This window comes from Papaver somniferum, chromosome 2 (assembly GCF_003573695.1).
Source record: "Papaver somniferum cultivar HN1 chromosome 2, ASM357369v1, whole genome shotgun sequence".
Lineage (NCBI taxonomy): Eukaryota > Viridiplantae > Streptophyta > Magnoliopsida > Ranunculales > Papaveraceae > Papaver > Papaver somniferum.
In genome coordinates, this window is record NC_039359.1 from 7,576,050 (window position 1) to 7,592,580 (window position 16,531).

General features: G+C 35.9%; 2 protein-coding genes and 1 long non-coding RNA gene across 4 annotated transcripts; all 3 read left to right on the forward strand.

Moving 5' to 3' along the window:
* The first annotated feature begins 1,412 nt into the window (after positions 1–1,412).
* On the forward strand, positions 1,413–5,046 carry LOC113346795 (pentatricopeptide repeat-containing protein At5g42310, chloroplastic-like). The gene is made up of 5 exons (XM_026590304.1): positions 1,413–3,238; positions 3,520–3,672; positions 3,782–3,853; positions 4,483–4,666; positions 4,815–5,046. The coding sequence occupies exons 1-4, from the start codon at positions 1,475–1,477 to the stop codon at positions 4,591–4,593; spliced, it is 2,100 nt and encodes a 699-aa protein (XP_026446089.1). The 5' UTR covers positions 1,413–1,474; the 3' UTR covers positions 4,594–4,666; positions 4,815–5,046.
* A 2,660-nt stretch (positions 5,047–7,706) lies between these two features.
* LOC113346796 lies at positions 7,707–12,406 on the forward strand. The gene is made up of 6 exons (XR_003358621.1): positions 7,707–7,960; positions 8,078–8,120; positions 8,285–8,373; positions 8,496–8,559; positions 10,426–10,558; positions 12,127–12,406. It is a non-coding gene; the product is annotated as an uncharacterized LOC113346796 (long non-coding RNA).
* A 332-nt stretch (positions 12,407–12,738) lies between these two features.
* LOC113346797 (protein TIFY 4B-like) lies at positions 12,739–16,003 on the forward strand. Of its 2 annotated transcripts, none has more exons than XM_026590306.1 (8): positions 12,739–13,316; positions 13,450–13,595; positions 13,681–13,838; positions 14,388–14,478; positions 14,638–14,752; positions 15,036–15,098; positions 15,525–15,582; positions 15,690–16,003. In XM_026590306.1, exons 1-8 carry the CDS (start codon positions 13,196–13,198, stop codon positions 15,832–15,834), a joined length of 897 nt encoding a protein of 298 aa, XP_026446091.1. In that variant the 5' UTR covers positions 12,739–13,195; the 3' UTR covers positions 15,835–16,003. The 2 variants fall into 2 exon arrangements, with proteins under 2 accessions (XP_026446091.1, XP_026446090.1); XM_026590305.1 differs by having other exon boundaries at positions 12,741–13,316; positions 13,450–13,607.
* Positions 16,004–16,531: the final 528 nt, after the last annotated feature.

A 16,531-nucleotide genomic window follows, 5' to 3' on the forward strand; every position in this document is an offset into this window, starting at 1 on the left:
TTCTGCATCAAATTCTGCATCAAATTCAACTACGACATCAGCTCGAGGTGGTGGTACCAGAAAGAGGAGAGGTGGTGCAACAACATCAGCTCCAACATCAACTACTGTTGCACCTTCTTCAGTTGTCACTGCATCAACTTCAACTACACTAGCAGAACAAGGTCATGCAAAAAGAGGAAGAGGTGGTAGGGGTAGCAGAGGCGGAAGAGGAGTTTCTACTGCACCAGTTGAACCTGTTGTTCAAGTTCAAGCATCTACAACTGTTGCCTTTGGAAGAGGAGTTGCTACTACCAATGCAAGAGGTGGTAGACCAAGAGGAAGGGGATCTAGATCCAATGCAAGGGTAAGGCTTGTGCATAGAAGACATGGCGAGATTGTTGGTTTTGGTATATTACAAACTGAACCGCCAACACTGCGTAGAGAACCAACACTAGCTCAGGTAACATTTAGGCTCAATTTATTCCCGTTTGTCATTCTTTACAACTTGTAGTTTCTTGTTGCTTGTCATTTTTTTGTAATTTACAATTTCTTGTTACTCAATGTTTTAGGTATTCAATACTGGCAGAGGGGGTGGCAGAGTGGGTCGCGGAGGAGGTGGCCTAGTGACAAGGGGTGGAGGTATATTTTCATCATCATATGGAAGGGGAAGTAGGAGGTTCATAGACTGGTTTGGCACACCAGAGCAGTGGTCCAATGATTAAAACTAAATGCATCAGGCTTGTTTAAGCTCTTCGTAGTCTTTTATTTAGCATACAAGTTAGTTTCTTTTGCAGACATCTTACTATGGGATAAAGGCGAAACATTGTCATCTTTCTTTTGAGAATATGAACAAGTTGCAGTGACAAACAAGTTGGGTACTATTGAATCTGATAACTCTTGGTTTATGAATGCAACTTACCTCTGGTTCTTGTATTCATATGTTCTTCATTTTATATTTGTGGACATATATGTTGATGTGTGAAATTGTGAGCTTAAATCTGTCCGCAGGTGTAAAGTTGATGTGTGAAAAATGGTTGAAACCTGGTTTGTGCAGAGGTTTGAGGTTGGGTGCAACAGTCAGGTAACAGATGAATAATCCAGACCGTTGGTGTACATCTATTCTGCACCGTCAGATGCGTTTCAGGAGATACTAAATAACACGTGTGTTTCACATGTTTGACGGCAACTTACGCCGTTAAGTAAATATAAATTAATTTTAATTATAATAATTTTCTTAACTGTCAAGACGGTCAATGACGGTCCTGAGACCCAAACTCTAATTAAAATCTTCACAAGACCCAAACTCAAAGCTGGTCACAAAGTTGAGACCCAAAGTCTAATTATCCCAAAAAAATACTAATCCTAGGAGTATGGTATTTCCACCGTTCCCGAATGCCAGAAAAGAAAAAAAAAATCCAAAAGAAACCGATAAAGTAACCTCTTTTATCCACTCCCATTTTCCCTCTCTCTTTCTAAAACCAGAAGCAGAGAAGATATGATTCTTCTCCCTCCATCACCACCACCACTTCCTACTCGCTCCACTTCACCACCAACAACTGTTTTCTCCTTAGTTCTCCGCCACCACCATATCTTTTCTCCATCACCACCACTAACCTCTACAATCACCACAACCGCCATTGCTTCAACCTCTTCCCTCTATTCTTCTTCTTCTTCATCATCTGCAACTGATGATTTAACTTCACTTCACAACCGTCGTTACGATTTCACACCACTAATTAGATACCTATCATCATCAAATAAACCCACCAATTTCAAAACTGAGAATTCCGAGTCGCCGATTTCATTAGACCCAATTGAGATAAAATTGGCTGAAACATATAGAGCTGTATCAGCTCAACTATGGCATTCCTTACTTAAATCATTATGTTCATCAAAATATACTCTTGATACAGCTTATTCCTTGGTTACTTGGTTACAAAAACATAATTTGTGTTTCTCTTATGATCTTCTTTACTCTATTTTAATTCATGCATTAGGTCGTTCTGATAAATTATATGAAGCTTTTTTGTTATCTCAACAAAGAAGTTTAACCCCATTAACTTATAATGCTTTAATTGGTGCTTGTGCTCGTAATGGTGATCTTGAAAAGGCTTTGAATTTGATGTCTAGAATGAGAAAAGATGGGTTTCAATCAGATTTTGCAAATTATAGTATTATTATTCAATGTCTTACGCGTGGTACGAATACAGTTGATTCGTCTGTTTTACAGAAATTGTATCAAGAAATGGAGTCTGATAAGATTGAATTAGATTGTCAGTTGATGAATGATTTAGTTGTTGCATTTTCTAAAGCTGGGGATCCAGATAGGGCTATGTTTTTCTTGGCAATGATTCAAGGTCAGGGTTTGAGTCCTAAAACTTCATCACTTTTGTCTATTATATCTGCATTAGGGAATTGTGGAAGAACTATGGAAGCCGAAGCGATTTTTGAAGAGATGAAAGAGGGTGGATTGAAGCCCAGAACTAGGGCTTATAATGCATTATTGAAAGGGTATGTGAAAAATGGGTCTCTGAAAGATGCTGAATCAATTGTGTCTGAGATGGAAAAATGTGGAGTTTCTCCAGATGAACATACTTATAGTCTTCTTATTGATGCGTATGCTAATGCTGGACGATGGGAAAGTGCAAGAATTGTGCTGAAAGAAATGGAAGCTAATGATGTTCAGCCCAATTCATATGTGTTTAGTAGGATTTTAGCGAGTTATCGTGATAGAGGGGATTGGCAGAAATCATTTTCAGTTCTTAAAGAGATGAAAAATAGCGGGGTTAAACCTGATAGGCATTTTTACAATGTCATGATTGATACGTTTGGTAAATATAATTGTTTGGAACATGCCATGGCTACTTTTGAGAAGATGAAATCTGATGGAATTCAACCCGATAATGTTACATGGAACACATTGATTGATTCTCATAGAAAATCAGGGCATCATGGAATGGCCGAGGAGTTGTTTGATACAATGCGAGAGAGTGGATGTCCTCCTTGTGCCACTACATATAACATTATGATTAATTCTCTAGGGGAGCAGGAGAAGTGGGATGAGGTCAAGAGCTTGTTAGGGAAGATGCAGGGCCAAGGCTTGATACCGAATGTTATCACTTACACTACGTTGATTGATATATATGGGCAATCAGGAAGGTTTCAGGATGCTATGGAGTGCTTAGATGTCATGAAATCTGCTGGTCTAAGACCCTCTGCACCTATGTACCATGCGTTGATCAATGGATATGCTCAAAGGGTATGTTTGTGCATCTTAACCTTATATATGTGTGTGAATCTGAATATAGTAGTTATGCTCGTATCCCCTTCGTCTTCAGTGTCTTAGCCTTGACATATTAACAGTATATAAATCACCAAACGTTTTGGTTAATATGTATGTGCTAACAAGTTTTCCCCACGTAACTGCAATTTTCAATTCCCAAGGAAGAATATAGCATCACTATGGTACTATTGGCTCAGTGATATTAATATTTGGCCAGAGAACATAGATCAGTACTAAAATCCTCCAATTGTTGACAGGGTTTGTCTGAATTAGCAGTAAATGCTTTTAGGATCATGAGAGCTGATGGATTTAAACCTAATGTTCAAGTTCTGAACTCATTAATCAATGCTTTCGGCGAGGATAGAAGAGATGTTGAAGCGTTTGCCGTGTTGCAGTTTATGAAGGAAAATGTGAGTTCCTGACTACTTATTTCGGTGATGCTATTCTTCTTTCATACAATTTTTTCCAAAAGCTCTTTAGCCTGTCTCTTGATCTTCTGTTTATTTCTTGTAACTGTAGCATTTGAAACCAGATGTTGTGTCATATACGACCCTCATGAAAGCACTAGTCCGTGTTGAGAAGTTTGAAAAGGTAAAGTGCTGATCTTCTGAAGCTTATTTAATATATCACATGAAATGTTTACTTTTATTTAATGATTATATGAAATTTTTGTGTACTCACACTACGGTCTTGTTTAGCATTATCAAGTCTAGGATTGAAGTATTATGTTATGCAGTAGTACATTTGAAACCTCTGCTAGGACTTTCAATATTCAGATAATCAAGGAATGCCAAGCTGAGCTCTAACATAGCCCTATATGTATTCATCACTACATAAATATCGCTCACCAGATTTTGCCATGTTAAGTATTATTAGACGATGATCAAAGATACTACTGTAGTTTTTAGGTTTGGTTAGGATGCTCAATTTGATATGAAGGTGCAATACTGTTGTACCTTCTCCTTTATGTAGTTTTGGTGATAAAGAGCTCAGTGCAATTTATTGGCAGCTTGACTCGTCAAGTTGGCAAGCGTCCTACACTTAATAACCCAATCGTAATTATGTTAAAAGTGCTTTCAAATTTGCATCTAACCTTTGCACTTGGAGACTAAACTAAGTGTCCAGGCGTGGTTCTTGCCATGCTGATTTGACTTGCTTTTTTTTTTTTTTTGCATAACATTGTTCAAGATAAATATCAAGTGAATATGCTTATGGAGCAGGTTCCAGCTGTGTACGAAGAAATGATACTGTCTGGTGTCTCTCCCGATAAAAAAGCTAGAGCAATGCTGCGATCTGCACTGAGATACATGAAGCACCTTCTGAATTCATAGCACAACATTGAAGCACTCGGGGAAACAAATAACTGCTTAATTGCTATATCAGATTATTCAAGGCCCATTTCAGGTAGATTTCCCCTGGTTTTTGTAAATAGGGAAATTGGATGAGTACACTTAGGATATACCACAAATTAGGGGTCTTTTTAATCTATATGCTGGAGTTTCCCATACGATGAATTCTGTTGTTTCTGAATTTTGTTACTGTTTGTTCTCAGGTAGAAAACCTGTACTTGATGAAAGGGGCGGCAAAGAATACATGTTTCAACATAGTTGAAAGATTTGAATTCATGTTTCTTCCAGAATATGTTTGTATGTAATTTATTTCCAAAAGGGATCACCATAGTATGGATAGCTTGTACATGAATTTCCAATTGATCAATACTAATTCTGTATTATAACCATCAAAGATATGAAGTATGAACAATATATTGTCGGTCTTCTGGTTCACCGTTGTATTATAATCGAAGTTTCTTTGTTTAATTGATAATGACAGAGATTTGTTGAATTGTGATAATCTTCATCTTTATTTGGCAATGGTTTGAGATCTCTACTTAGAGTGAGCATAGACGATGGATAAACCAAAGTTCATTTGGGACATCCAGTACAAACTAAATAATGCTTAGGCCTATTCCTGTGCACATGTCAAGCAGTTGATTTTGCCACTTTAGCACCCACTATGGGTGTGTCAAACATACCTACATATATGTCAAATATAGACATACACAACAAACTTTCCAGCAAGCGATAGAGTGTCCACTGCTCAGCTTTAGTCAGTATGTCGTTCGCTGACTTTATCGTCGCTCATCAGTTCCTCATCCAACGGCTATAATTTCCCCCCTCTACAAATACCGAAGTTCAAACTCTATTCAACTCACAGCAGAATTTCTAAATCTCTCTAGAATTTCTCAATCTCCAATTCTTTTCATCACTCTTCCAATAATATTTCAAAGAGCATAGCTGATAATATGAACATGTCTGAGTACATAGCAAACCAACATGCTGCTGAAAATCTTCGTGTCAATGTGCAAAGTCGAATTAGGAGGCGATTACCAAAATTTACTATTGAGGAAGATGAATGTCTTTTGTACTGAGACTATATTCGTAAATGCTTCCCGTCGCAATTTTTTTGGGAAACGATATTTAGAAAATTTCAAGAACTAACAAGGAACCCCAACAATCGTGATGTTTCAGCGTTGTCTCATCGCTTCACTGTAATGAATAAGGAAATAGTAAGTATCTTGTTTTACTTCAGCAAGAAGGTAAAATCATGAGGGATGGTGAAACCATGATGGAATTTGAACAAAGGTGTCATGTGGAATATCGTCGCATCAACGGAAAAGACTTCAAAATTGGAAGTTGTTTCGAGTTTTTAAGAGGGTTTCCAAAATATGATCCAATATTTATGTTTCAATTTCTTAATTGTCAACTTAAGTCTAAGTATTAAGTTTTAATATTTGTCCTTTACTTTAAACTAGATGACCGCTACCACAGTGGGTCGGCCGACCGAAAAAATTGATGCAAAACTAAATTTTGTACTCGCAATTAAATCCTGCCATAATGGCACGGAGTCGGACTTGTAAATTTGTAAAGCAAACAGATATTCAAACAAATATATCATATTTCTAAAATTGTATACAAATGAAAAGTTAAATTGAATTCAGTTGATAAACAAAGATATCATATTTCTTAGAAAATTTAGAGATTGTCAAAGGAATAGAAGATCCAGAGAGAGCAAAGTTGAAGAATAAGATAAATGTGAGAAAATTAAATCTAAGGTGGACCATCTCCAATGGAGAAGATGTTATGGTTATGCAGGGTCTTCGGCCTCACCCCAATTTGAAAAAGCTGGATTTGTTTGGATTTCCGGGTTTAATCTTCACATGTGGATGGGCCTCCTTTTGAATTTGATGGCATTAAATTGTATAAAGATCTAACGGGTTTAAATTATTCAAACAAATATATCAGATTTCTTAATAAAGAGGTACAAAAGAAATTTCTAAAATTGTATACAGAATTACAGATGAAAAGTTAAATTGAATTCAGTTTGATAAAGAAATTGAACCGCCAAACCGGACCGAAACCGATATAACCGGATTGAAATCGAGCCGAACCGTTCATCCAACGGTGGGTCACAGTTTGGATTTTCATAACCGTTAGGTTTTCGGTTCGGTTAACAGTTTGAACCTTTAAACCCGAAGAACCGAACCGTATGAACCGTGATAATAATACCCATTGATATAAAACGTAATTAGTCATGTACGTTTATCATGCATATATATAGGGTTGTTCATGGTCGGTTTTGGCTCGTTTCCAGCCAAACCAAACCAATACCAATACTATCGGTTTCTAAAAAATATTTCCATCACCGAACCATTAACCATTGGTTCGGTTTCTTAATGGTTTTAGCTGGTTTCGGTTTGTTCCATTGGGTTAATGGAAAACCGACTGTATGTCTCAAATCTTAAAAAATAAATAATCACAGTAGAATTTTAACCTACATGTAGAATGTAATTAACACAAGCATAGTTCATATTTCAAGTTTAGAAGCACAGTTCAAATACATAAGCATTACAAATTCAAAAAATATAAACAATAGAGAGATTGAGGCTAAGAAACTGGTCGATGATATCTAATACCAAGGTTAAGAAAAACGAAGGGTGTAGATTAAATCTTAGGTTTTAATCTAATGGTTAAACATAACCAGTTTTACATTGGTTTTTTGTTTGGTTTTGCGGTCAAACCAAAACCGAATCAGTAATGTCGGTTTTCAAATCATTTTACCATAACCAATCCTTTAGTAAATAGTTCGGTTCAGTTTCTTCCTAATTGGTATGGTTCGATCCAGTTCCGTCAGAAAATCAAAATCATGTTCAGCCCTGGGCACGATGTGTCTTACAGACAGCATACCAAATTGTAGAAATTAATCGTTTGTCCCAAAATTATTGGGCTTTGGATGCTCTAATCCTACACTTCCAGGCCTGGTACTGATTAGTCCTAATTTATCCAATAACGAACGAGTTGGTCCAGATTTTAACGATTCAGTCCAAATTGAATTTCGGCGATGACTAAAATGACCCTCTCCTCTATTTCCTTCTTCCAGTCAGTTTTCTCTTCCCACGATCTCCTTTCTTATCCACTGAAAATTTGCTCCCAAATCGTCTCTATCATCAAAACTAGAGTTTTTTAATCGATATAGTCTTTTCAAAGGCGATGAAGAGGAAATCATCATCATCATCATCTGTGAAAAAAGAGTTGATGTCTTTAGTTTTAACGAAGATGATGCACAAATTTAACTTCTTTCTAAATCAAATACTAAGAAATTCCAAAATGGATCCAGTCTTTTAAGATCTTCTCAATTGTTGTAAGTATTTTTGTTTTATCGATTAATTGAATCACTGTAATTATTTTTCCCATCTTTTGTATGATGTTTTCGAGATTCTGTTGACAACTTTTGCTTATTTGGGTTCTTATGTTTCAGTCAATCATTGATATAGATGGAGCAGTCACTTGGCAGTTGTTGAGTATGTTTTTTATTATGAGGATGATTCTTTTGGACTGGTTAATTGAAATAGATAAAAAATTTGAAAATTGGTTCAATTTAGGGATTTAATTCCATTTATTTTTGAAAATTAGATTGGTTAATTAATGAACAAATGATTTTTTTTTATTTTTTTTTGTGATTCAGGTTAGTTTGAGTGCATTTGCATTCTTGTTTTCGGAGCTAGTACAATATAATCAGACTCAAGTCGATAACATTGTCGAGTTATAACGAAGGTTAGCTAGCTTGGATCATTTGATCGTTACTTGATATCTAAATTTTGAACTGTACAGACACATTTCTTATTTTCATTTGTACACTAAGAGAGCTAGTTACATATTTCTCGTTAACATTGCAGGCTAGATAATGCGTGGTATGCTGTTGGAGCAAGAATTCATGGACTTCTTTTCCACAGAGATAAAGTACTCTGATCATCTTTATTTTATTTTTCTTTGGTTAATCTTTTTCCCTTTTGGAAGCACCGAGTGAATGGTGCGGCTTAAACTTGTTAAAGTATCACTAGTGATGGAAATACTGTACTAGGAAAACAAAGGATAACTCACTTAACGATAGAATTTAGAAAATTAGAGATCATACTTTTAACTTGATTTGGAATAGGTAGTAGTTGTTGGTGGCGTAATCTGAATTGCACATATGTTTAAATTCTTTGTTTCAAAGTTTAAGCTCTCATTCTAAACCTTGACTCTGTCTAAGTCCCAGACATTTTTCTGCTAGTTCTTTTTGAACTGTTGCTGGCGTTTCAGCAGGTTTTTAATTTGTACTACTACCTACTTGGAACTCCTCTGCTGGAACTTAAATATAGTAGCAAGTTATGTTTGTGTAATGCTTTCTCGTAAGGGCTAATTAAATTAGTCTTGTCATTTAATTGATTTTCTTAAAATCATCAGGTACCTAACACACTACTATAGGTTTTACCTTGGAATCTGTTTAATTGAAGTTTGAATCTGGGCAGTGAACCACTAAGTGAAATTAATAGCTAATTATATACACTTCCTTATGAAATACTTAGTTGTTTACGTGTATGTATCCTTCGTCCAATTCCTCTTGCAAGTCCAAGCACGTATTTTAAACTCAGGCTCCTTAATCATTTTCTTGTTGTATAAATCAAAATTAAAGTGTTATCATCTATGAACTTTCGTTTGTGACCGATGGACTAATTGGTCACTTCTAAATTTCAAAGCATATTACATACATGGTTCATGCCAAATCAAATGTGTAGTGTCGCTTCTTATTATATTGAATTCTTGCTACCATTCTTTTGTATGTTACGTATCATATATGGGGCTTGGTATTGCTAAATGGATTAGTGCTCAACTGCTATTGAAGAGTCACTGACTGTTGGTTATGATAGAAATTAGGTGTGTACATATTGGTACACATATAATATAAGTGTACATTGTTGTATGCATGTGACATAAATTACATGTGTGCATAATAGCCCACTATAGGATCTTAATCAAATTTTAGTGAGCAATCTTTTTTCATTTTTGGATGTCGAATCAGTGATGCTATGAGTCACTGGTTGTTGATTATGATGAAATTACATGTGTACAGATTAGTACACTTATAATATAAGTGTACATTGTTGTATACATATGACAGAAAAATACGAATGATGATGTATATATATATATATGTGTAAATTGTCTCTTCCTTTACTTTCTGTTGTCGTTCACCATCATTCGGTAGTTACCCTACTGTTGCAGCCGTTATGCAAATGTTGCTTGTTGCACTAGTAGTATCTTTTTTTAATAGAATCTACTGCGCTCTCCAAGTCGAGTCCACCCGTAGCTGAACCAGTAACTTAACTCACTACTAGTGTAACGAACCTAACGATTGAATGTAGTAAAACTGAGTTGTAATGGGAAGTGAATAAATAACTTAACTTAATTGAGTACTTGACATTGACAGTGTCATGTAAAAGCCTAGCTGGTCTTTTTGACCTTAACTTTAAAGAGTTTGAGAATGAGTCCAAATGTGTAAAAGTATATAGTCAATTTCTGTTTGGTTTTTACTTTCATTTTAACTTGGACTAAGACAAAATGAGATCATGGCCTCATGTGATCAAGTGTAAACGAGAATGTTGTGATGAAGTGTCTGCTGAACATGGCATTAGAGAGTGAAATAGGAAATAACTATAATCATCGGTATCATTTAAAATTGCTGAACATTTAATTTCTACCTATACCTTTTACAAAGAATAGCATATTTCTTGACATATCATACCATCTATGTATTTGCTGAACATTTAGTTTCTTGATAAGAAGGTGGATGAATTGGATAAGGCGATTGTTCTGGCAGCTAGAGACCCTTCCTGGTATTGCATTGATGAAGTAGGGCTTGAGAAACGTAGACGATGGAACTGCTCGCACTCCGGTATATCACAAGAATCCCTTCCTGGTATGGCATTTGATTAGCACAACACTCGTTTCATAAAATATATTCTATATGATGGATCAACCTTCATGTGCACCAACATGATGGATGTAGCTTAGTGCTTGTTTTTCCTTTGCTTTATGTATACTGGTTGTATATGCATTAAATATTCAGGGACTCAATAGGCATCAAAGAGCTTAGTTAACGCATCTAGCATGTATTGGGTAAGGGTCCTAGTGAAAGCTTTATTAGTCTGAGTTGAATAATTTAACATTTAGTTGTAAAGATCGTCTATAAAACATTCATTTACCTAAGATTTGTATGTGTTAACATCAAATAAAAGGTCACTTTATAGGTGTAGTAAATCATGTATAGCTGGATTAGTGCTCGGCTGCTATTGAAGAGTCACTGACAGTCGGCTATAACAAAAATTACTTGTGTACATATAGGTACACCAATAATATAAGTGTAAATTGATGTACGCATGTGACAGAAATTATGTCTGTGCATAGTAGCCCACTCTAGGACTCTTAATCGCATTTGGTGAACAATGTTTTTTCGTGTCTTGGATGTCGAATAAGTGATGTTAAGAGTCACTGACTGTTGGTTATGACAGAAATTACATGTGTACATTTTTGTACACCTGTAATATAAGTGTACATTGTTGTACACATGCGACAGAAATTACACGTGTACATAATAGCGTACCTGTAATACAAGTGTACATTGTTCTACACTTTTTAATACAGGTGTTGACTGTTAGGCACCTGTTATATGGTGATTTAGAAAAGGATTTGAAGTGGTTTTAGCTTAGAAGAACATAGAAGGGTGTAGTTTTAGCATCTGGTATGATTCGGTTTGAATTTGTGTTGGATTTGCTCCGAATTCTTGAGCTGCGAATCAATCAAAATAAGTTATTACATGCCAAATTTGTTTGTGGGTATGTGCCATGAACTCGGGTGTCCCCATTGGACATACTGGGATGGGTTTCGGTGATTGGTAAGAACGGAAGTGTTGGATGCAGATTTGTTTAGGAATCAGTGAAGGTGGTAGCTTTAGATTGCTGGTTTGTTACGGAGTTAGTGGTCTGTTTAAAGAAGATTGGCATTCCTCTGAAATTGAAGTTGGTAATAGTTAATCGATGAAGCTTTTTAATTTAAAGAGTGTGAATTTGCAATTCCATCTGATGGCAGACATGCGGTTCCCATGGGCGATGAGTGATCGATTTTATGCATGTTTTGCAGTGGTGTACACATTGGTGCACCAGTGTATTTTCCATGAAAAAATAGGTTTGTGTGTGGTTATGAAGGATCGATTTTAGGTATGTTTTAGCAGGGGTAAACCTATTATTGCACTAATGTAATTTCTCATGAAAAAGTAGGTTTGGTGCAGTAATATGTATATGTATGAATGATCGATTTCAAACATATTTTTTTGTAGGTGTGTACAAAGTAGTGCATGTGAAAAAATGATTCCATAAGCTCATGCAAATTTTATGCATCTTTATTTTGTTTTGTACATATTAGATCGGATAACAAAAATTAGATTTTTAAGAAATGAAAATTATAGTCATATGGGTACCCTTTTTGCAGGTCTCGGAAACAGCTTGTGTGGTGCTAGATGGACGATTCGAGTTGTATGCGGTGTGCAAACTGGTGCACTTTGTCTTTGGATTTTTATAGATGTGTACATGTTTGTACACCAGTGTAAACTAAGATTAAAAAAAATGAGAATTATATAGTCATATCGGTACTCATTTTGTAGCTGTCGGAAAGAGCTTTCCGAATATATAAAGTTTGTGAATTTTGGACGAACTGTTCGAAAGATAAATTGTTTTTAATTTTTTTTTTATATTATTTAAAATTATTGACATCTTCGTGAATCATTTTGGACTAAACTTCAAATAAATGGACTAAATTGTAATCATGAAGATTATTTAAGTACTTTTCATAAAAAAAAAAAAGACTAATTTGTATTTAGTTGAATGGGTAGGACTAACTAGTATTTTTGGATGAATTTTGGACTAAACCATATATTTCCCTGCCAAATTTAGGTTGAGGCAGAGAATCGTGCCACGGTTATTTTTTATTTAATGCCACATGTCGCAGAAAAGCTAACGGTGTGAGACACGCGTGTAAAATTTTTGTAGGTTAAATTTTCTATGGATAAAAGACGAACATACCTAATCTTTCTACTCCACCTCTCACTTTCTCTTCATCTTTTTCTTTGTCGTTTTTTTAGGTGCTGCAAGACTTGCAGTCAATCAAATGCGTTCGAGTGAACGGATTTTGTTAGAAGTTGGGAACTTATATTTGATATATTTGGCAGAAACTAATCATTTATTCCTTTGATTTGATGAAGTTTATGGATTTGGAAAAAAAAAAAAAAAAAAGTGTTGGTAGTGGTGGTAGAGGGGTTGGCGGCGGTGGCCTGAATATATAGTGTTGACGGTAATTTTGTGTTAGTGGTGTAGAAGGATAAAGAAGAAGAAAAAAGGTCACCCTCACTCTCTCCCATCTTCACCCACTAAAAGATAAAGGTCAAAATTTTCTGGAAAGAGAGAGAAACCATGAGCAAATTTTAGTCGATCTTCTACTCTACTCTCTAGTATTTTCATTTCTCTCTCTCTAAAGTTTATCAATACAGCCGGAATCTGAGGAAATGAAACCGGGAGAAACAACAATTATCCGATCAACACTCGATAAACCCTTACAACAACTAACAGAAGATGATATTTCACAACTGACTCGTGAAGATTGCCGGAGATACCTCATACAAAAAGGTCCCTTTTATTTTATATTTTATTTATATCCCTTTTCGGATTATATTAGAACCTAAATTTCAGGAAAAGAAGAAGAAGAATAATTACTTACACGTGTCAGTTGTTCTATTTTGTCCGTACATGTATTCGACAGGTATGAGACGCCCTTCTTGGAACAAATCACAAGCTATAGAACAAGTTATCTCCTTAAAATCTTTGCTAGAAACTGCATTTGACGACGCTTGCAGTAATAACAACACCTCTGTTCGTCCCCCATCTTCTATTCCAATTTCAAGTCCGGTACAAACCCAAGTAAGTTATTTCTTGAATTAATAATGATGAAAGATTAATTAATTTTTTAATGGAACTTTCGTATTGTATGCAGGTCCCAAGCACTACAGCGAGTGCTGATTTCCAGGTATCATCTCCTAATAACAATGAATCGGTTTCACATAGGCGAAAAGATCACGGGTTATCTGGTGATTTGTCTTGTCGTTCACCAGTTTCCGACAATAACACCACTCCTCCTCTTCCTCTTTCCAGGTTTATCTCTCTCGTGTACTGCTGAAACTTGAGCTGTGTTTTGATTATTATTATTTAAACCTTTCTGTTCGATTTGGAGTTTAGGATTCGTTTTAGATAATTAATTAATTATAACTAACTCCACAGAGATACTGAAAAAACAAGACCACACTATAGTAGTAATTGTTCAGTACTGGGCTTACCGGGCTCCAGAATGACCATACTAGAAAATGATTGAAAACTTGGGTTTCAGTGGGTTCTCTGTAGCTCAGGCTCCACAGTTGGGCAAAAGATGGAAACCTGTTTTGAGGCATACATCTGTCTAAGTTGGTCTGAAAAGTTATCAGCCGAACCTTGAGTTATCAGCCGAACCTTGAGTATGCCTCAAAATATGAGCATAAATGAAAGGGGATAATTTGTTTTACAAGTTATTGAACAAGCTACCCTGCAAATGTGTATTGTGTTAAAGAAGAGATTGGGATGACCTCAGAGATGTTGGTGTCACGGCATATTATGATCTTTTGACGTATAAAATGGGTAACATGGTCTTTTTTGGTAATTGCTTTGCAGAAATATGGGTGCAGCAAATGAGTTAGAGAGTCAGATGACGATTTTCTATAGTGGCAAAGTGAATGTTTATGATGAGGTTTCTGTTGAGAAGGTATGTATTTTATTTTCTTGATTTTGCATTGTAGTTTAATTTTTGTAGATATTTAACGTATCTAGTAGAATTGAAGAATAAAACAGATAGTTTATCTAGTAGAATTGAAGAATAAAACAGATAGTTTTTTCTTTCATCCACCTGCTGATGAATGTGCAGGCCCGAGTTATCATGCAATTTGCAGCGAGCCCATATCATTTTCTTGAGGACGATTTATCTGCTGGAACTTCAGTAGTTCCACCATGTCGATTACAAGCAGCATCTACCAGACCAGGTTCGAGTTGCAATAACTCCTACCTTGCAAATGAATAGACCTGATTCTTTGTTCATTTAGAAATTGTAACATGTTTTAGTATCAATTATCATCCTAACATGTCAAACCAAATGATCCTTTTGTTCCAAGTCCTGAAGATTATTAGTGAGACAACATGCAACCTTTGGTGCCTTGTGTAAATCACCCTCTAACTGCTGATTCATGGTATTGCTCATGCTTGATGGGGTAGTTGAATAGCTAAGGTTGGCTTCTTTACCTTCTAACTGTGTTTGTAATTCCACAGCAAGTGCTGAAATTTCTTGGCAATATGGGAAGGAAGGAACAGTGTCTCGCGGTGCTGAACCAGGTGAGACTTTTTTTTTTTTTTGAGATCTTAGTAATGCCTCTGGAATTTCTGAACATTCCCTTTATGTTGTTATATATAAGTACAACTTTATCAATACTTGATGGACCACTTATGTTACATGCAAGGTAACAACTAACAAGTGAGGGGCTTGAGTCCGATGTGATTAATGAGTTCCATTAGAATTCATACTAACAGTAATGTAAACTGAAGTAATACAAATTCTCAGAACAATTCAAACTGCTCAACAACTAGACGTGTTGTTTCTTATTTCAATCTGATGTGTCAAAACTCAAAGAGACTACTTTAATGTCGTAAAGCCTTATGGTCATTCTTTAATCCGTTGAAATATAACATTTTCTACGTGCCATTATTACGTATCACATTGATGATCAAATTCTCGGTGTACTAAGTGCTTCTGTTATGCAGAAGGTCCAGCAAGCAGAAAAGCATCATTGCAAAGATACCTGGAGAAGCGCAAAGATAGGTATTGGTTTTGGATATACTGATTTCTCATTTTCCTATTTAATAATCATATATGCATGATAATACACTATCATTGCTTCTTCAAATATTGCTTTCATTTATAACTAGGGGAAGATTTAAGGTAAAGAAGAAACTTGGGGGGTCTTCTACGAGCTTGGAGATGTACGTGAATCCTCAAATGAAGTGTCAGAACCCAAATGAGCAATTAAGTCCGAGTGGCACCTGCTCCCCTTCAAGGGATGGACATATGTGAGGCTACGTCAAGCTGTAACTAGTCCCAGATTCATTTGTAGTGTTGATGGGCTTGTATTTTGTTCTCAGCTTGTAAACAAGTTGGGAAGAAGATTTCTGACTCTTCTTCATTAATGGCACCAAATTGGTCACTAATCTCAGCCTCCCTTGATCCTAGTTGTTTTTTCCAACACGTTTTCCTGATCTAGTGTGGATTCATTCACCATTTTTTCAAGAGTGCTGGTAGACCATGGAAATGGAATCCTTTTGTGACCACGTCTTATGATGGGTTTCTGCCTTTTAGTACCAAATCTGGTAGGTATGTTAACTGAGCTCATTGAGCTCGGTGCTGTAATACACTAATACTCGAACTCATGTCCATAGGTTGGATCTTTCACACAGATTTTAGAACTTTCACGTATTTGCCAGTTTCGATACCAAATGAAAAATCCAGGGCCTTTTTTTTACAGGGCTGAATTGCAAAAACTTTTTCATATCTTTGAGCAGGCTATGATTGGAACTTTATAGCTAGGGAAGCACATTGTTTAAACTTTTCATACCTAGAAGGAGAACCAAGAACATATTTTACAACTGACCTTATCCTTTTAACAGATTCATTAAAGAGTCGTACTGCATCTTTTATGACAAGAGCAAGAACATGGGCTGAACACCTCACCTGATAACAATAAACAAATAATCAATAAAAATTAGTCATAACT

Bases quoted from the DNA above. Each gene is read 5' to 3' on its own strand.
- LOC113346795 (XM_026590304.1), top strand. From the start codon at position 1,475: ATGATTCTTCTCCCTCCATCACCACCACCACTTCCTACTCGCTCCACT. The intron at 3,239-3,519 runs GTATGTTTGTGC...AATTGTTGACAG, and splicing joins TCAATGGATATGCTCAAAGG to GGTTTGTCTGAATTAGCAGT. The intron at 3,673-3,781 runs GTGAGTTCCTGA...TTGTAACTGTAG, and splicing joins TGCAGTTTATGAAGGAAAAT to CATTTGAAACCAGATGTTGT.
- LOC113346797 (XM_026590305.1), top strand. From the start codon at position 13,196: ATGAAACCGGGAGAAACAACAATTATCCGATCAACACTCGATAAACCC. The intron at 14,753-15,035 runs GTTCGAGTTGCA...GTAATTCCACAG, and splicing joins AGCAGCATCTACCAGACCAG to CAAGTGCTGAAATTTCTTGG. The intron at 15,099-15,524 runs GTGAGACTTTTT...TCTGTTATGCAG, and splicing joins GTCTCGCGGTGCTGAACCAG to AAGGTCCAGCAAGCAGAAAA.